Source organism: Sesamum indicum, linkage group LG1, assembly GCF_000512975.1.
Source record: "Sesamum indicum cultivar Zhongzhi No. 13 linkage group LG1, S_indicum_v1.0, whole genome shotgun sequence".
Lineage (NCBI taxonomy): Eukaryota > Viridiplantae > Streptophyta > Magnoliopsida > Lamiales > Pedaliaceae > Sesamum > Sesamum indicum.
Genome location: NC_026145.1, coordinates 11,830,409 through 11,851,932, shown reverse-complemented (window position 1 = coordinate 11,851,932; position 21,524 = coordinate 11,830,409). Strand labels below are relative to the sequence as shown.

The 21,524-nt window shown below is 29.1% G+C and overlaps 2 protein-coding genes and 6 non-coding genes across 8 annotated transcripts in view; 2 read left to right on the top strand and 6 right to left on the bottom strand.

The window, feature by feature from the left end:
• On the top strand, nucleotides 1,253–2,194 carry LOC105163738. Its single transcript, XM_011082190.2, has one exon. The coding sequence runs from the start codon at nucleotides 1,365–1,367 to the stop codon at nucleotides 1,908–1,910; it is 546 nt and encodes a 181-aa protein (XP_011080492.1). The 5' UTR covers nucleotides 1,253–1,364; the 3' UTR covers nucleotides 1,911–2,194.
• On the bottom strand, nucleotides 9,690–9,762 carry TRNAK-CUU. The gene has a single exon. It is a non-coding gene; the product is annotated as a tRNA-Lys (tRNA).
• TRNAD-GUC lies at nucleotides 9,829–9,900 on the bottom strand. Its single transcript has one exon. It is a non-coding gene; the product is annotated as a tRNA-Asp (tRNA).
• Nucleotides 11,486–11,558, bottom strand: TRNAK-CUU. The gene has a single exon. It is a non-coding gene; the product is annotated as a tRNA-Lys (tRNA).
• Nucleotides 11,626–11,697, bottom strand: TRNAD-GUC. The gene has a single exon. It is a non-coding gene; the product is annotated as a tRNA-Asp (tRNA).
• On the bottom strand, nucleotides 13,694–13,766 carry TRNAK-CUU. Its single transcript has one exon. It is a non-coding gene; the product is annotated as a tRNA-Lys (tRNA).
• On the bottom strand, nucleotides 13,832–13,903 carry TRNAD-GUC. Its single transcript has one exon. It is a non-coding gene; the product is annotated as a tRNA-Asp (tRNA).
• The window catches only part of LOC105163730 (ABC transporter G family member 35-like), a gene marked incomplete in the record, with an annotated part of 9,690 nt that continues 7,030 nt past the window's right edge, over nucleotides 18,865–21,524 (top strand). Inside the window, 5 exon segments of the mRNA XM_011082179.2 lie at nucleotides 18,865–19,024; nucleotides 19,151–19,473; nucleotides 20,136–20,345; nucleotides 20,508–20,592; nucleotides 20,988–21,147. Coding sequence (XP_011080481.1) covers nucleotides 19,157–19,473; nucleotides 20,136–20,345; nucleotides 20,508–20,592; nucleotides 20,988–21,147 — 772 coding nt within the window.

Genomic DNA, 21,524 nt, shown 5'->3' with positions numbered 1-21,524 from the left:
GGGGAGGGGGGGGGGGGGGGGTGTAAAATGCTTTAAACCCCATGCAGTTAGAATCCATACCATGGTATAGTATATAATATTTGGGGATAATTATATTTACACCCCCTTAACTATTATCTTTTTATATAAACTACCATTATCTTTTGAAAAACTACAAAAATCAACCCCGACAGCATTTAAAATTCAAAAATTCCCTTGTTGATTAGGTCAACCTCTAAAATAATTTTTCAAGGATAGAAATGTTCTTAGGGGTGTTTTTGTAATTATCAAAAGGTAGAAGGGACGTCAAAGTAATTTTTTAAGATGAATAATATGGCCAAATATATATTTTTATTATTTATACTAATTTTTAATTCAAATATAAATTATTATATTAACTTTTTTTTATTGATTTCATGTGATGAGATGGGTTCATATTACTCATTTTCATAAATATTACTTTAACATGCCTTCCATAGGTTACGGGTGTAAATATAATTAATCCCTAATATTTATACTATATATTATTGGAGAGGGTCCTTTTGGTGTTTAAATTAATTTTAGTCTGTCATTTTTTAAAAAATCTCAAATTAATTAATTACTTTAACTTCCTTGATCATGATCTTCTACAACTAATTTTTGGTATTTTATTTCCTTATGTTTCTTTATCTTATTTTAGGGTTTTTTTTCCTACAACAAATAAATAATATAATTTATTTTTATTTTAAATATTTTTTTAAAAATTATACACATATATAAAATGTGTCATACTTATTAATTGAATGATGTTAACGAGTCTTTCATATAGCCTCATGAAATACAAAGTGATAACGTATATATAAGTTTTTTTTATTCTTTTACTTTTTATAATATGTGGCTTATTACACCATCTAATATTTAAATTTAAAAATTAATTTAATACATAGATGATTTGAATCGACGAATAGATTTAAATAATAAAACAAAAATTAAAAAAAAAAAAAGAAAGAAACTACTATTCCATATTTGTTAGACTTAAATTTATATATGTATATTTTTTTATTATGAATTCTCAATTTTACCCATCATACAAAACGTGGTTGGCAAATTTATGAGTCTATTTGTGATTAGTACTCTCATTAATAATTGAGCAAATAAAACATATAACTTAAATAATAGCTTGAAGTTTCCGTGCAATTCTACCACTCTTTTAATTAAACTACAAATTGGTGTGTCTTTTTCTTGTTGCTCGGCCTTTAAATACCACTTCCACTTGCACCATCCATCACATGAAAACAATCATATATATCAATCTTCTTCCATTTTTTCTCCCTCAACAATCAAACACACACACCAAAAACCATCTGAAAATCAACCAAACAAAAGGGATCCAAAAATAGCAAAAAATGGAGCAAAATCTACCAATTTTGGCCAAGAAAATATGGAAAATAGTCCGAGTGGTCTATTTCATGCTCAGAAAAGGAATTTCCAAGGGCAAATTATTAGCTGATCTCAACATGATGATGAAGCGTGGCAAGATCGCCGGCAAAGCCGCCATACAGAGTCTCATGTTCCACCACCACTCCACGGCCACGTCTGGCGGCGACCGCCACCTCTCCTTCCCCAACGCGTATGAGTTCAGCTGCAGCAACAGCCCCGCTTACCCTATTTTCCACCTCAACAAGCGCAAGCGCTCCCACGCACCGCAGCCCATCGACCCCAGCATAGTCGCGGCAGCCCTGGAGATAATCAACAGCGCCACGGCATCTCCAGCCCTGCCAGGATTTGGGCGGAGCCCAGTCGTGAGGCAGCTGAGGGTGACTGATTCGCCGTTCCCGTTGAGGGATATTGACGAAGATAGCCATGTGGATGAAGCGGCTGAAGAGTTCATCATGAAGTTCTATAGGGATTTGAGGCAGCAAAATTCCACGGCTCGGTTGGGCTACTCTTGAAAATTTCCTGAAATATGGGATCAAATGATCATGAAATTCGATTCCATTCCGAAATTTCATGCATACGGCTTTCTCTCGTTCGCCGGGTGGTTCAAGAATCAGATGATATGACGACATAGATTGAAAGTTGTGTAAGAAAGCATGGATCGCTGAGTACGAGTGGAGGTCCTTCCGTGGACTAAGAATGATTTCTTGGTCCAAATATGTTGAGAAAAAATAATAATGTCTTCTGTAGTGAAGATTTTAGAGAAATGAATAAATGAAATCTTGTTATTGAGTTTTAATTTCTATTATTCGTAGTTACATTTATGCATAATTTAATCCAACAGAAAATTTTAGTTCCAAAGAAATAAATTAAATCAAAATTAATTAATTATTCATTCACCTAATATTTATCATAATTACAAATATCCTCTCATCGTTTGAAAACTTAAAAATGTCCCATAAGATTAATGTACGTCTAACAAATCACAAGGGGGTATTTATTAAACGTATGGCTAATTCTAGCTAGATGGTATTTGTAATTTTTCAAACAACAAAAAATATTTATATTTATCATAACAATCTAAAGAGAGCCCGTTGTGATTTACATATCATACAATGAACACATCATATTTACTATATAATTTAACTATATTCAATTTAAATTCAAGAGGTGAAAAGACAAATTAAGAATGAAAATACACAAAAGATATGATCTCTTTAACTAGTGTCAAAAGTGAGTATATAGTGCAATATATATACCTGTCGAGATTTCAGTATCACAATAAAGAGGATCTTTTAGGGATCCTCTCTTTTCAAAGTAATTATTATTAATAACCATGTTAATTGTACCTAAACAAAATTCATACATGTTCAAATTAAATTTTAAAGTGTTGCTTTTTCTACATTTGTAACAATGTTTTGCCAAGCAACTCTGGTCCGTCTGTGTTGCTTCTTGACTTGGTAAGCATATGTAGCAAAAGATGATTTTCTTTTTTGGGACTCTGTGCTAATTAAAATATTAGCCACAAATATTTAGTTATAACATTGAAATTATCATTAACCATGGCAAGAAATAATGCCATTAGCAACAACATGAATTTTTTCATTGCTAATATAGAAAGCAACGAAATTAGCTGGAAAAATATTTACTTGCTAATTAGCTCGTTGCTGATTTAATATCGAATTCTTTTGTTGACGATTTTACTAGAAATTTTATTAAAGAAAATATTCAAAATTTTGGGAAGCATTTTTTAATTTTTTTTTTTTTTTTTGGCCAAGGCCAGCTACCAAGTTTTGCAACATTAAAATTCTCTTTTTACTATAGTAAGGAAATATTTCGTTCTAATGTTAGTTTTAAAATCCCAAAATCTTAAAATTTTAGTTTTTGCTAAATTCGTTGTTAATTACCAATAAATTTACTCGTATTTTAAATTTTTCATAGTTATTCCTGATATAATTTCTTGAAGTGGATGATATCATGTATTAAGTTAGATAACTTTTAGTTTATTATAATATCATTTTTAAAAAGTTTAACAGACAATTTAAAAAATCTAAATTATCATTATTGATAATTAGTTATACATATATAATGACAATTGAATATAATGATGACTATATTATTATTATTTTGATGACATTATTTAAATGTTACAAATTATATATTTTCAGTAACAATTTTATTGGTTGATTGGCCAAATCTCACTATTAATCCCTTAATTCCACTTATAAACACCCCCCTCCCTTTTAATTTGGTCCCTCATATTTTAAATATACCATAATAATCTTTTATCTCCTAAATATATTGCATTAAAGCCCCTGACGATTTAACATCATGTATTAACATAGTTTTATTTGCACGACAAAAAAACCAGAAAAACTCAAAAAACTACAAGACCATGTATAAAAAATGACATGACAATTATCCATAAAATGAAATATAAAAAAATATGAAGAAAAAGAATTAATAGGTTTCAAATGTAATTATAATACGGGCTAAATGCTTTTTTAGCCCCATCAAATAAATGCAGAATTTGTTTTGATACTACAATTATAGCAGATGTCGTTTTTAGTCCTATAAAACTCATAATCACATATTTTTAGTTTCAAAAAGTCATGTGCATTGTAGTGGGACTAAAAAGGCCCAAAATCACTTTTTTTGAACTAAAAATACGTGATTTTGAATTTTATATAACTAAAAACGTCACCTATCATAATTATGATACCAAAACAAATTATACCCTTATTTTATGGGACTAAAAAAATATTTTGTCCTTATAATAATGTATTACAATCTGCTTTATATATTCATAATTAACACACCGCGCGCTTACATTATTTTCATAAATAAAATGGACTTTTTAATTAGTGCAGTTCATTAAATAAGATGAACGATGTGTTACATTAACATTGTTGTAAAGTGCTGCAAATCAGAACTAATAAAGATTAAAAAAAAAAATGTCATAGAACCATCTAGAATTCAACAAAATGTCCCCATCAATTCTACATTTTTCAAAATTAAATGGTATAGTCATATATCAATGATTTGGTTTATATCATATGCAAAAATATCTCACAATGGTCCCATACGTAAATTTGTAGTGGCTGCATATTTCTGACTCATGAAATAAATAATTATGGGGCTAAAATGAAGCCACATGTAGAATTGGTGGGTTAATTGGTTCCATAGTATATATTAATTACGTAGCCTTGTGCATTAAGCGAAGCATGCAATTCAATAATTTTGGGGGTGTCATTTTCAATGATTTTGGTGGATTAATTAATGTACAAACATCTACATCAAGATCAAAGTGATGAAAACGAACTAAAGTTTTTATCTTTATTTTTTATTTTTTTAGGATATATAGATTTATCAAAACTCAATTGTGATCATGATAAGCTATAATTAAAAGTGAATGTCATAATTATTAATAAGGTTCAAATTCTCCATATTCAAATTAAATAAAATATAAGTATGGGTAAATCGCTATATTTTTACTTGAATCTCGTGAGAAATGTTGAGTTCTCCATTTTATATGGATATATTATGGTTGACATCGATCAATTTATAATGGTTGATCCGATCGAAGTGGAGGATTAATTTATAATTAATTAATTATTAAGGGTCGTGGTGGAAAAATTGGACAAGATTAATTTTATAACATATCCATCATATTTTTTTTGGCATATTGATTAAATTATTTTTTTTCCTCAACTGAACTATATATATATATATATATCCCCTCTCTTCTCCCCAAATTAACTTTTATTTTCATCTTTTTTTTTTTGTTTTTCTTATAATTACCAGCTTATTTGGTCTAATAAATTCAAATAACCAAGGAATTTTACTACAAAAATAATTAATTGAACGTAGTAGAATTTTAAATACACACGTTGAATATGTTGTCCAAACTAGTACTATACAAAACCTCAACTCAAAATCCATGGACTACATAAAGTTGTACCAAAAAGAACAACTAAATGCTTGATTTAAGGATGTTATTACAACCACACTTACAAAAATCAGGACATCTCTCGTGCTCATGAAAGCCCTCTATGGTGGGCAAAGTTGGCAATATAAGGTGAAAGTGCAAGCTTACAAAGAGACTTTACAAGAAAAGTTTGATTTCTTTCATGCCCATAACTTCTTTTAAATATGCAAACTTTAATTTAATTTCCCCACTTCCACATCATATATATATATATATATATATGGATGGTGGTCCATTTATATTATTAGATTATTATTAAAACTTTCAAGTGTTCCGTGCCATTATTACTTTTGGGAAATTGAAAATTGGGTGTGCTTTAGGTACCTTTTGTCATACCCTAAAATTGTCATATATGGAAATTTTGCAAACCCTAATTTTACCAAATCTTTATTGAAAATGATTAATTACTATTAAGTATAGTATTTGGAATGTGGGAGTTGATGGGATTTTGCGGCTGTAATTGGACGATCATAAGTTTATTTATTTATTTTGTAATATTGTATTTTAGATATTTCTTTTTGGGTAAACTTACGTGTGTTTATTCGGTAGTTTTGAGGAAAAAAATGCACACATTAATAGTTATCGTTATATTTTTCTTCTTTTTCTTCTTTTTTTTTTTGGGGGAGGGGGGAAAGTGACTTAATTATATTTATATATCCAAACATATATAAATAAGTATTTTCATTTTATCAACTTATCTTTTGTTATTTTTATTTTGAAATTTATTTTTTGGAGAAAGGATGTTTAAATCAAATTGCAGACCAACAAAGAATGGTACATATTATTCACGTTACAAAAAATAAAGCTAAAAACAACAATATATATATAATTAGTAAAAATTATTTATTAATTAGCTCGACAATTAATTTTAATATTAAATTTTTTCATAACTATTGAGTTATTTTCTTGTAGTGTCATTTGATGGAATTTAATAGGAAAAAATTGACTACTAGAAATCCCTACAGAAATTTGGTCATTTATTTGAGGTAAATTCCAACTTAAATATAAAATAAATGCCCTTTTCCAAATTATTCTCCCTATAATAATTTGAGAAAGGGTAAAAATATTAAACAACTAATTTTTGATTAAACACTCATATTCACTTTTAATTATGGTTTAATGCAGTTTATCCCTTATGATATTACAAATAAATAAATTGTTCTTTTATTAAAAAAAAATAGTAATTTACCCCTTTGTGTTTTTTAAACTGAACCAATTTACTTACAGAGAGGTAAATTGTTTTATTCTGAAAAACACAAGAGGGGTAAATTATTGTATTTTTAAAAAATACAGTGGGATAATTTTTTTTTTATTTACTCATTTGCAATATCACATAGGATTTGCTTGTATTCTTTTTCCCTTCTATTTATGTACTCCTATTTCCATATTGAAATTTAAACCCAAAATCCTCAATTAACATATTCGAACGTCCTTTAAACACAATATTATAATAATTAAGCACATACGATTTGAAAATATCGAATTACTAAATAATCTCCTGTTCCATGCATGAGTATATATTATAAGATATTTAAGAGGACAAAGATACGATAATTGAAAACTATAGTTTCATGAAAATATCTAATTAACAGTAGTAATTTACAAGTGATCAAATTATTGCATTGTGAGGACACGTGGATTTGAATGATAGTGACATCTGTCTGATTCATCGTCCTTTAATCATAATGTGATGAACATATGTACATATATAAGTTTTTATATAAATAATTTCACAAGTTACTATTTACAGGCTGAAATATATATACTATCAAGAAGCAAATTTAAATGAAAAGAATTGCATGTTCTCATAAGATAGGCCACGAGATTAAATAATCAAAAGTTATATTTAGATAAAATGATTTGGATTAAAAATAAATTTTTTAAATAACTTTATATTAAATACATTTAAAATCCATCGTCCACAATATCACAAAATCAATATATTCAAAATGAAATTATTATTACGGATTTGAAATCCTTCGACCCAATGTCGTCAATCCAAATACAACATAAGAGTTTGCGATGACAGTCTCGTCATGTTTGGTTTACTTTGCATTTCGATGACGTTGTAGTAGTGCACTTACCTCTCGTATAGTAGTTACGACATATATTCCACAATAATAAAATATTTTTTCGATCACGTTTAAAGAGAATTGTTACATTGATCGTCCAATACTCTTTTTATTTAATTATCAAAATAAAAAAAATAATAGGTTGAATAATAGCCCACAAAATTGACTTTGTTTAGGAATTAGGTTTTAATCCTTTTTTTTTTTTTTTTTTTTGGGTTTAAAGACCTAAAAACCAAACATAAAAAGCAAAAGTGTAGACTCTAGAGAGTGACCCATAAAGGGAAAAGAAAATGTGGAGTGGTGGTGGGGTTAAATATTCAATTATTGAACTCTAGAATGCACAAATCAACATTGTTTCTTTCTTGTTTTGCTTTATAAAATATATACTACTTCCAATCATTTATCTCACCAAAACCCTACTTTTTATTATATTCATTTTTAATGTATATTATTTCTTGTCCATTTCAAGAACCCGGGATATTCTTATCCATACATTTCTTGACACGTCGCAGTGTAAACCTTCAGCAGCAAATGCTACTAAGGTTGGTTTGCCTGTGTTGAGCATATCTTTGAAAGTAAATAAAAAAAATTTCATCTTAAAAAATATATATTTCACATCTCTCAAGAAATATATTTTTTCGCCTTACTTGGCACTTTTTTATACATCAAACCAACTATATATCGTCATTAAGATTTTATCTCAATGCATCTAATTACATACTCAAAACAAATTACATCCAGTCAAACTTATTTCATCTCATTATTCCGAGATGAGATAAAATTATAAGTTGAGAATTAATAATATATGTCGACTGGTAATTAATAATAATAATAATAATATTTTTTATCATCAAATTATCATTATGCATGTACGATAGTTTATAATGACAACTTCATATATACATAATTTTTTTGTTACCAACTATAGCAGTACTGACAATTCATATACAATTTTGTCATTAATAAATCACGAAAATCATTACTTCAATAAAACAAAAAAATAGTGTTACTCAATATATATATATATATATATATATGATTAATAATAATAGTGATATTATGAATTAAGGTTTTTCAACAAATTTCCATGTAAGCACAGTCAACTACTTGTGCTTATTTTAATCCAAAAATCAGTTGATATATCCCAACAATTAATTAATATACGTACATATAGGTGGCATTAATGCATGCTTTATATCCACCAAGGATATCATCCATATAGAGCTGTTCATATTAATTAAATCCATAATTTAAACATTAACATAAAGTTTGGGCACTTTTATTACAGCTCCATTGAGAGAGAGATTCATAGTGATAGATGGGATCTCTTCTTATCAACACTTTAATTAACTACACACTAAATCTCTTAATTTCATCTCTCTCTCTCTCTCTCTCTCTCTCTCTCTCTCTCTCTATATATATATATATATATAAATATTTAAGTTGTAGTTTTGGCCTATTTTTGCTTTCTGCTTTTCTAAAGCTGCAAAAAGCACTTTACTGTAATTTAATGGGATGTTGCTCTGTAATGTATTGGCCCCTAAGTTCCACACTCCCTCTTATATCTACTAATATAATTTATTTATAGTTATTTTTGGGGTCTCATGTGGGGTCTATTATTATGATAAATCAAACTATTTAAAATATTCTTAAATGTCATGCAAATATTTAAATAAAATTAGGATCCACGCAGTTTCACTGAAATCTATAACGAGTAAATCTGATGGTAAATTGTAGTTAGATCTCCCATGTTATATGTCATATGATTCATCTAAGTAGAGTATTGGCATAAATAGCCCATCATTTGAGGATTTTTTTTAAGTGAACTGTCTACAACTATTTTATAAATTTCAATTATCAGCAATTAATGTATGATAATTATTAATATCAAATATGTATAATCAGTCAAAAACTATTTATTATGACAGCTATCTACACATTAGTGGAATTGAAATCTATGATCATGGAGTCTTAATTATACCAAATTTTATTGGCGCCCAACATTCAAAGTACATGGGACAATCTACTATTACTAGCACTTATTTCTTCTGACTTTATTGATTTAAATATCGAAATATGTAGATAGGTGGATGCCTGATTAGATGATTATAAACCCAAGAAGCAGTTATGGTACAGAAAGTCCACAAGAGCCTTATTCGTTATGGAACTCTGGCCCATCAAATTGTCTGTCTGGTAATACTCAAAAGGAACTAAAATAAAATGTAACATGTAACCGCCCACCGTGGGGCTCGAACCCACGACCACAAGGTTAAGAGCCTTGCGCTCTACCGACTGAGCTAGACGGGCTTTCATTTAATGTTTTGTCAATACCTTAAAAATTGATATAAAGTTGAAAAAGATTAGAAAAGAGTACGCCGTTGCCGGGGATCGAACCCGGGTCACCCGCGTGACAGGCGGGAATACTCACCACTATACTACAACGACATTCACATTTATGCGACCAATTATAATACATCATATCGAATGAATTATTTAGTACAATATGTAAGATGTTTAGTTGAAGGTGTTTGAAGAATGAATAAAATAATAGGAAGGGTTAGTATATTTTACACTTTGTGGGTTGAGATTAATGCTTAATACATAAATGGATGATTGGTGGTGATGTAATAAATTAACATTTTTTATGCATTTAAAATAATAAAATTTAGGATTAATTTGTGATAATTTAGTTCCCATGGTTAAAATTTGGGAGAAATTTATGATTTTTCAGAATTATGACAAAACCTCTCAATTATCCACTCAACTCCAAACATAGTTTCTTCTATATCATTTGGCACTATAGATTGAGAGAATAGAGGGAAACACTCCCTCTTCGGGTGGGATTACAATAATGTCTTGTCTGGTTGATCAAAATTTAAGTAAACATGACAATATGGCTCAATTTTAATACATATCCAACTTAATTTATTAAAGCAAATCAGGTATTAATAGTATAAATCATAGTTCAAAATTTCGAAAGTAGTGATACTGATGATAATATCAATAGACATTTTTCTACATTAGAAACGACGTATCAAGCTTTATCCAACAATATAATAAAAATATTGTATTGTAGGATGTTAAAAAATAAATAAAACAATAAAATAAATACAAATACCATGAATTAATTACTACTCATTGGTACATGTTAAGAAATGGTTAGAATAAAATATTTTAAACCATGTTGTATATGTGAAATATGTATGGAAAAGAAGAGGTAGAGAGGGGAAGGCACAGTCAAGTCATCATAATATGTCACTCTTATTAGGATACTGAACTCATGAGGTGGATTTCAGAATTTGAATTAATGGGAACAATGTAGGGGGCTAAAATAATGTATCACAATAAACAATTCAATATCATACCAACTTGTGTTCACTTAATAAGCTTTACCAATTAATATAGTTAATATAATTTGTTGGTATTTTGATATTTAACCAGTACATTTTATGACAAAATAAAATATATTTCAATTAATAATAATTTACTAACAATATACAATTATTTTAAATAATTTTTATATTTTATATGAATTTTTAATTTAAAAATAATTTTAGAATAATAAATTTGTATTGTGTATTTTAAATTTTTAATTTTTAAAAAATTTAAATATTGTTTAGTTTTATATTTAAATTAATAAATTTCATAAATAAATAATAATTTCTTGTAATATATTTGAACTCAATAATAATTTAAATTAATAAAATATATATAAGTACATAATATAAATAAATTAATATAAAATGTATTTAAATCATGAAAGATAGGGATAAAATGGATATTTACACACTTAAGTAATCCTCAAAAAAGTAAAAAATGAAACTCAATCGCACAAAAGGCGAGTATCAACTACTCTCTATTTGTTTCTAATAGAGAGGGTTTTCTTTGTTATATTCTATAAATCACAGGAGTTATTTTGTCTATCAAATTAATATAAGGGAATTTCACGCTATTTTACCAAAATAGAGGGGGTGTTATGCATTTTGCTCAATTGAAAAAGAAATAAACATAGAAATTCGAGTTAAGGAGACGCCCACCGTGGGGCTCGAACCCACGACCACAAGGTTAAGAGCCTTGCGCTCTACCGACTGAGCTAGACGGGCTTTTGTTCACTGTTCTGTAAAATACATTTTAATCGATTCTGTACTTGAAAAAATATTTAAAAGAGTACGCCGTTGCCGGGGATCGAACCCGGGTCACCCGCGTGACAGGCGGGAATACTCACCACTATACTACAACGACATTCACGTTAAGTCAAGCATTTCTTTGTTTCCATTGGAAAGGAGGCATTAGGATTCCAGAGGTTCAAACTTCCTACCAATCTGTATTGAAACTTTTGACCATCTCTCCCATGTATAATTCTTAAGGATTGGATTGGTACCATCCTATTCATAAACCTGATACTTATACCAACTTATTATTTGTATATATGCTGTGGTGGCAATTTGAGTTTCCATTCAATGATTCTAACTCAATTCATTTAGCTTTGGATTGGGCTAAATGATTTTCATTTGGAGTAAATTAAATTATATTATGCTTCCTAAGTGGTTTTGTCATATTGAAGTTTTTTATTAGTCAACCAAATATTATTTGTAATAATATCAAGCAATTGATGAAAAATATTACTATAGTCACGAGTTCAACATCAGTTACGTGTCTAATTAAGTCCAACTGGATCATATGTCCCATAAGATTTTAATAGATTTCAAATGGGCTTCGTTACGTTTAACTTTTTATTAATCAATAAATTAATATTTTTTATCATATCATATAATTAATAAATATGTTACTATAATCATGAGTTAAATGTGAGTCGTGTGTTTAACTAAGCACAACTAGATACGTCTCATATGATTGAAAATATTATTTTTCTTAATAATACTACACAAATGAAAAAAGATGCTACCATATTCATGATTATAAAATATTTTTAAATTCACTTTGAAAATTATATAAATATAGTATTTGTTAAATAATTATATTTTTATGTGACTTTAAAAGGAAGAAGCATGATAACCTCTAATTTTGGTAATTAGTAAACTACTGCTTCTTATGAGTGTTTATTTGTTCAAATGAGATCCAACCAAATTGAACAGAGATTTGAATGAATAAAAAAGTTTGGTGCAATGTTGAGAAAAAGCAATTATTAAAGGCTAAAACTATATAATTATATAACTTGTTAAAAATTAGTGACGAGATTTGACGGGAGTTCAAAATTCTATTAAAAAAATAAGAAATTATTGTAATGAACTAATGATAGACTTATATCTAGCACATACATTTGAACCCAAGCCATCCATTTGTCACCTATAGTCTAATTAAATGTATACCTTCTTATATGCATTAATGTGTGAAGATGAATAAAAGTAGACGTATAATTAGACCAAACTTCAAGAGAATGAAGTGTAATTATCTTTAATACATTCTATCGACTTTGATCAATTACTTATTTTATTTTGTCGTTAATGAAATAAATAGTAATAAGAGTGGCACATCCTAACACAATTTTTAAAAATTATATTATTTATTCTTTATAGAGTTACAAAAATTACCTAAAATAAGATAAAAATACATGAGGAAGAAAAGCTACCAAAATGTAGTATTGGAAGACCATCAAGAGTGAGAAAGTTAAAAATAATTAATTAATTTTAAATTTTAAACAAATTAAAATTAATTTAGACACCGAAAAGACCCTTTTCAATAACATACAACTAACATGGATAGCACACTCTACGTATGTAATTAAGTTTAAACTTAAATAATATAATTGTTATTTTTTCAAAATATTTATGTTAGATAAATAAATAAAAAATAGTAAAATATAAAATTTGTGTGAAGTTATTAAGAGATAAGTAAGGGAAGAAAAAGAAAGGCAGAAATTGAGTGGAGGTCGAGGAGAAAAAACTTTCAAAATAATTCAAAAACTAAAGTAGACGGCAAACAAATAAATTGAGACACCGATAAGGTGTTCATCAATTATTATAAAACACACAAGTAAAGATATAATATACTATAGATAATTTATGCCATATTAAGTATGTTTTGACTGTTAATTTGAATTTATTAACGTGTTAAAAAATAAATAAATACATAATGAACATAGGCCCAAGAAGCCGTTAAGGTACACAAGGCCCATATATCATATATATTGTGGTCTACTGGCACATCAAATTGTCCGATGAAAAGACCATTAGCCTTATTTTGGTTAAAACTTAATTATAATAAAGTTAAGGGAAGACGCCCACCGTGGGGCTCGAACCCACGACCACAAGGTTAAGAGCCTTGCGCTCTACCGACTGAGCTAGACGGGCTTTCATTTGATGTTTTGTCAACATCTTAAAAATCACAAAAAGTTGAAAAAAATTATAAAAGAGTACGCCGTTGCCGGGGATCGAACCCGGGTCACCCGCGTGACAGGCGGGAATACTCACCACTATACTACAACGACTTGGTTGATCACTTACTGGTACGGATTTATATTTTTAATTGTGATTTTTAAGCCCAAGAATAATGTTGTAGAAAAATCTTTCTAAGAACTCAAAGAAAGAGAATATAAAAGGTAAATATATATAAGTAATGCAAATCACGTGTGAATTATAATTAATTAGTCTCTTTTTTTAATTATTACAAAAAAAAAATGAGGAAACTATTGAATTCGAACCCAAAACTTTTTCTTTAAAAAAGGGGATTGTGTTTTGAATCAATTTGAATTCACGAGTTTGAAACTTTTAAACCAAATCATTGGCTTGGATGGATTATAAGCCCAATCTCATATAATCCAGAAATGCAAACACAAGCTTAGTCATCCAAGAACATCATCGAAAGTAAGGGTTACATGCAATTTATTTTTTTATATTTTTTTAAAAATTCAAAAAACTAATATAAAAAAACAGATGACACCCAAAAACTCCCCTAACATTGAAAATAATATAAAAAAACTTAGAACAGGAAGACATTGTGCATTATTTTTCAAATACTTAGAGAGTTTCTCGTGTCTTTTATTTTCATGAGTTTTTCTTTTTAAACTTTCGCATTTTACTAGAATAAATTATATTTAATCCTAAAAAGTAACATCAAAACATGAGTTATAGACTCGTAGATAGTACGTAATTCTTTCACTGTCAAATGATACATTTTTATGGTAATATTCAGATATTATAATTTTAATTACATGTTGATTTGTTCAGTTATTGTTCTATCTAGAATGTGTTAGTAGTTGAACTACATAACTCCAAACTTACTCCCCTCCCCACTTTGTAGCAAAAAAGAAAAAAAAAAAAAAAACATCATTATTGACACTGTCTCCATTCTATTCTAGATCCTTTTTATTTGATTTTTCTTATATGAATCTACACGAAAATATCAAATAATTTATAAGGATGAAACTTATATTATATGATAATATATTTCGATATTGGGTGTTCATTTTTCTTTTTCTATGTCATCTTCCTCATATTGTCAAATCTAATCATTTTTTTTTTATTCTCTGATAGTCGTCACTTTTAAAATAATGCAACACTACTAAAGCTATATGGATGCCTTATTCGAAATTTGTCCAAGAAAGCATTTTAGTTAGAAAAAAATAATTAAGTTATAGGTAAAAATTCATAAGTGATATTTTTGGAATATCACATATAAAATTTATCGGAACTATACTAAATGGAGTTACATCTAACCAAAAAAGCTTAAGTGAATATAGATTTAAACATAATATATAATATTTAATCTAATAGAAATATATTTATAATTAGGTCAAATATGATTGAATTTCTTTCTCCGTTTGAGAACGACGGCGTCTACTAGTTCAATGACTTTTCTGGGATGTTAAGCTTAAGCCCACCAACCAATTCTACGGATCGATCACATAAATGTGGACTATTGTGGACCAAAAGTCAAATAATCCAACTACCAATAAATAATAGTATTTACCAAATTCCGATAATATTAATGACTTATTGACCCAGTGTTTCCTTCCGATGTTGACTCTCACATCTATTTGTAACTTAAATAATAATAATAATAATAATAATAAAATAAGTAAGGCCTGAAGTAATTGAAAAACGAAATGATCCTATGGTCGAAAAGGCCTAAAAAAGTCCATCAAGTACATATGTCAATAAAAAGTAAGTGATGAAGGGTACACGGCGGCATCACCTTACAAACGAATGTCATCCGTACAACTAGTCTCAAGTATAAAAACTCAACATTTAAGATGGATAAGATAACGAGTTAAGAGCTAATATTCTATCTATTTCGAATACAATCTATTTATATAAACGATCTGACTTGAGTGTCGGAGTGCTCACGCTGGGACAAATCCAACACGTGTTACTTTGCACAGGTCCCAAGCTCATTCCTAATATACCAAGCCCAGGCAAGGTCCCAAGCTCGTTTCTAATACCCGAAACCCAAGTGTCAAGCAATAGACGACTTCTGAAAATCGAACACTATCGATAATAATAATAATAATAATAATAATAATAATATCCACCAAAAATCCAGTTTTTGTTGGAAAAAGTCATGCTGGTGGGCTTGATCCATATGGTTGAAATTTCATGTGAATTGAAACATCTTTCTAGTGATGCACTTTTTTCAAGTGACTTATAAACTGCAATATCTCCTCTCTCTAGTGATGCACTTTTTTCAAAATAAAATCATACGTGAGATTTGTGCCAAAACAGCAAGAGCGCCCCAATCGAATAGCAAGCCCATCGGTGCAGTGACTAATAGTACTTATTGATTATTGGTTCTAAATAATAATAAATCACTAATTAAAATTTCCATCACCTTTTCCTTTAGGTGGCAAAATCCTATAATCATGATTGATCTCTTCGTTAACACTAAATGATGTAATGCTTACCAATGATGAAGAAGACTAAAATCTCTTCATGCCCTCACCTTACCACCTACCCTCAATATATTGTAGCTTCGTGGCAATATATATATATTCTAGCATAAGAACACACACAAACACGCACACGTGTTAGTGTGTGACTATATTTGCAAATTTAAAGTATATAAAAATATGATGAGGGTGGTGGTAGAGCTGCCTAATTAACAAACAAAGATTTATAGTAATTTCAACGCGGAAGCCTCCAACTCCAAGTGCTCTAATCCAGCTTAAGGACCCCATCATAAAGAAATGAAATGGTTTTGGTGTCAAAATTATCTATAAAAAGTAGCCCATTTTCACCTACTTCTTGTGGAGGAATTTTGAGGTTTCAAAGGGATGATGATTTGTTTAATAACATTCCCATTTCAACTATTGTGGCTCATCGTGGTGGGTGAACAATACCTACGCAAATTATTATTATTATTTTATTTTTTTATGGTATAAAATAATTAATTAATCAATTTTTGAACATTACTGAAAATATTAATTATTCCCTAAGCTATAAACCACTGCAGTTTAAAAATCATAGTAAATCAATACAATTTTCGTTGTGGTTTTAGTTATGGCCAATATATATATTTCCCACAATTTTTAGTTGTAACAAATATTTTAGTTTTACTTGTAGAAACAACGGTAAATAGTCGTGGATAATTAGTATCGTCATAATTTTTATTTTTTTAATTTTATTAATTAACGATAGTGAAAAATCATATTTATTATAGTGGGATCAGTTCATATATAGTATAATAATTTATGTTCGATATATAACATATTTTTAAAATGACACATTTTTTGAGCCAGATGGGAGTATATTGCATTTCAAGGTCTGCATATTCCAAGTTGTTGATTGCAAGGTCTGCATATTCCAAGGGCACTTTAGGTATTCACCACATTGGATTCTTTAATTAAATAATTCTTTGATTTTTTTTTCCTGTTGATGAATATCTCAATTTGCAAAAGTGCTTTGATTTTTAAATATTTTCTTAGTAATTTCGATTTTAATTAGCTTATAGTCTAATTAACAAGAAACGTTTAATACATTATAAAATTTAATTTATTAAAAAAACAAAAAAGACAATGTGTGATCACAAGTTAAGTGTGTAATGAGTTTGAGTGATGTAAATTGTGACAAAAGGTGATAGATAATTTGAACAAATAATTCAACGTTTGTGGAAATATATATATGAGGTGTCTCCACTTTAATTCACACAGGCAAAAGTCTGAATTTGATAAACCGACACCAACATTACTGCTCCCGATTTGATGATGACTGTCTTAATTTGTTGTATTTATTTGGGGGTCTAACATACAAACTTATCAGTTATTATTAACTTATTTTTTATTTATTGAATTGATTATAGTTATCTTATAAATTTTAATTATCTATAACAATATAGATAAATTATTAATCAAATATCACTAAGCAAACGGACAACTACTATTAAACATCAATGGAATTTAAACATATGATTTTTAATTATGATTTCAATTTCGCCAACTAAATTGAATCTTAATCGCTATCTATTATTTTCTTTTTATGCATACTTGCAATATTTTTACAAATACTGTCAATTTTCGATTTTTGACTTTCACTAAATATAATATAGCGACGGCAAACATGATATGCATCAAAATATATAGAAACTTCTTTCTTCCTTGGGTATCGTGCCATTGACCGAAGTCAACTAAAATTTAATTGCAGACTGAAAAATATTTGATTATGAGCTGACAATCTTTGAATCCTATTCTGTTCATATACTAAAATTAGCCAAAACTAATTAAGCCTTACCTCACAATGCCACCTTATGGAAGGACACTCATTATTTTTGCATTAATATTAATTATTAGGAGCACTATTTTAATCATTGAGTTAATTTCTGTTAATATATTTTATTTTTGTTAATTATTATACTAATTATTATTAAGTTTAATTTGTTGCCACCTTAATCTCACCTGTTGCACAGCTGAGGCAGTATCAGTATGTATAGGTACTACGTACCCCTCCACATCTACTCCAGTATTGCAGGAAAGACAAAAAAGAAACCCTTAAGTATAGCTTACAAAGAGTTGGTGATATGATTAATTTTAACTTATTCAATATAATCCATGCAAAAACTTATTGGGTCCCAACCAAACAACCCTCCATGTAATCTTTTATTCTACTTAATTTGGTGTCGTTAATGTCTAATTATAAATATTTATGCCTTTTAAAAATTAAATATATAGTTAAATTATTTAAAATTGGGATCGCATATATATATATATTATACGTGTTGGTGTAACATCAATGTATGATATTTTTTATCATTGTGCCCAATGAAAATATCTTCTAGTCAGGTTTTTGACGTTTCACACTTATGATTAAAATTTCGGTGTATATTATACGAGGGCCTAAATAATTTTAAATTATATGTATTAATTGAAAAAAATAAGCACCGATCACACATTAATATGTTCACTGCAACCCTTCCCTCACCTAGTCCTTCTATAATAACCCACACAAACTCAAGCATAAAACTAAACTCAACCAACCAGTTTCCGTGGACAAATACTTCTCCATATATACACATGAGAGTGACTTCTTCAAAAACTTCCTTGGGCCTTCTTCAAGATACACACAAGCCACTCTTTTTACACTTAATTTCAAACCTCTACCAACCCTAATTCCCTTAACAAGTAAGTACATATGTATATGTATATATTCTTCCATCCGTTCATATCTATATATATTTGTATGGTCGTATCATTTTTGCTATATTTTAGGACTAATTATTAATCAAGGTTTCCTTCATTTCACATAAGACGAAAATGGAGGATAAAATGCGGGGTTCGAGACGGCGAACGAGCCGGGGTAGCTGGAGCATGGACTCCGGCGGGCGGCGCAGCGTACGGGCGGAGGAGGACGAGGAAGCCCTGAGATGGGCTGCGCTGGAGAAACTACCAACGTACGACAGGCTGAGGAAAAGCGTATTCAAAACGTTTGTGGAGACTAAGGTTGTCCACCGGGAAGTTGATGTAAGGAAGCTTGACGTGAACGATCGGCAAGAGTTCATTGACAGGTTCTTCAGGGTTGCTGAGGAAGATAATGAGAAGTTCTTGAAGAAGCTTAGGAATAGAATTGACAAGTAAGTTTTACCTCTCTCTTTCTTTTTTTTATTAATTTTTTGAATTTTTTTCCAAGTTGATTAATTGTGGGGAGATTTATTTTATGGCAAAATTATATTTTTGATTCTGTAACTTTGAGTGGTTAGTACTTTTAGTTCTGTAACTTACTATATTTACACATTTAGTCATTCTTTTAAACCAATTTAGTCTTAAACATCTCTCATTTAATCATTTTTTGATAAAATTAGTCCTGAAGTTTCAATTTTGGTCCACTTCACACTGTAATAGATTTTTTTTTTGTATCGTAACTATAAGTCGTTAGGATCAAAATTGTCAACACTTGACTAAATTTGCCAAAAAAGGACCAAATGTGAGATGTTCATAACAAAATTCGTAAAAAAAAAAAAAACTAAATGTGTAAATGAAGTTCGAATCTTTGATTATAGAATAATAATTTCATTATTATATTAAACTTTCAAATGAAAATGGGAAGTTTATAATATATGTATCTTGTAAATTGGTGTTAACAATGATGATTGATCGATATTCAATGTGAGTTACGTTCTGTATATAAAACAATAAAATATTTCGAAAAGTTATTAATAGTTACTGTTTCACGACATTAGAATATCCGATAAATTTGATTAATTTATTTTACAATTTCGTATTTGATTAACTCCAGAGTTGGGATTTCCCTTCCGACGGTGGAAGTGAGGTTCGAGCACTTGACGGTGGAGGCCGACTGCTTCGTCGGGGATAGGGCGCTGCCGACGCTGCCAAACGCTGCCCGCAACATCGGCGAGATGGCGCTGGGCTGCTTCGGAATCAGTCTGGCTAAGAAAACAAAGCTCACAATTCTCAAAGATGCCTCAGGCATCATAAAACCCTCCAGGTAATTAAGTACTAATTTCTTTAATTTAATAATTTTACTAATAAAATAATAATTGAACCATAGTTTAATTAATATTCAATATAATTAACAATATGATATTTTTAGTTTTTAATGGAGTAATTAATTATAAATTCTTCTAATAATTGGTTAAAAATGTGACAGGATGACACTTCTATTAGGACCTCCCTCTTCTGGGAAAACGACTCTTTTGTTGGCTCTAGCAGGAAAATTAGACCCTACTTTAAAGGTATGATTTTTATACTTACCTAACTTCATAGTTCATAGCATTTATTCTTAAGATTAAATATATTTTTGATCCCATAATTTTTAAGTTATTTAACGTTTTCGCCCTTTAATTAAATGTCGACAATCAAGAAGATATAAGATTAAAATGCTACTATAGATAGTTAAAAAAATTAAAAAGCCAAATAACTTAAGTTGCGGGACAAAAAATGTATTTAACCCTTTATTTTTACAATATTGAGGTCCTAAAATTTCAGTCTAAAAATTTTACATAGTAACAAAAAATAAAATGCAGCATTATTTTACAACAAAAAGTTGGAACCTTTAATTAGCTAGTAGGCTAAATTACAGTTAATAATAATATTGATGTAACATAATAGTGCAAAATTTGTGGAACAGATAAGGGGAGAAATCACATACAATGGGCATATGCTGAATGAGTTTGTACCACAGAAAACATCAGCGTATATTAGCCAGAACGATGTTCATGTAGGAGAAATGACTGTGAAAGAAACCCTGGATTTCTCAGCAAGATGCCAGGGTGTTGGATCCCGATACGGTACTAAAACTGTCCTAACTTCACTACATCTCTCTCTCTCTCTCTCTCTCTCTCTCTCTCTCTTTCTTTCTATATATATATATAAAGTCATTTCTCATATACATGATAAGTCTGTTATATTATCAAATCAGTCTCGAGTTCAATTTAAAAGTATATAATCTTCTAATTTATGTTTAAGAGTATGAAATTACTACTACGTCCATTTTTCAGCTCGTTTTAAATTGCCACGATTTGGCTGGTCGAGGGCCATTTTCGTAACATTGCACCTTATTAACATCACCTTCAGTTTCCCTTAGGATCAATGAAATACCATTTTGCCCTTGATTTTAGTTTTATTTTCGGTCGATGTGATTAAATTTTTTGGGAAAATAATTAAA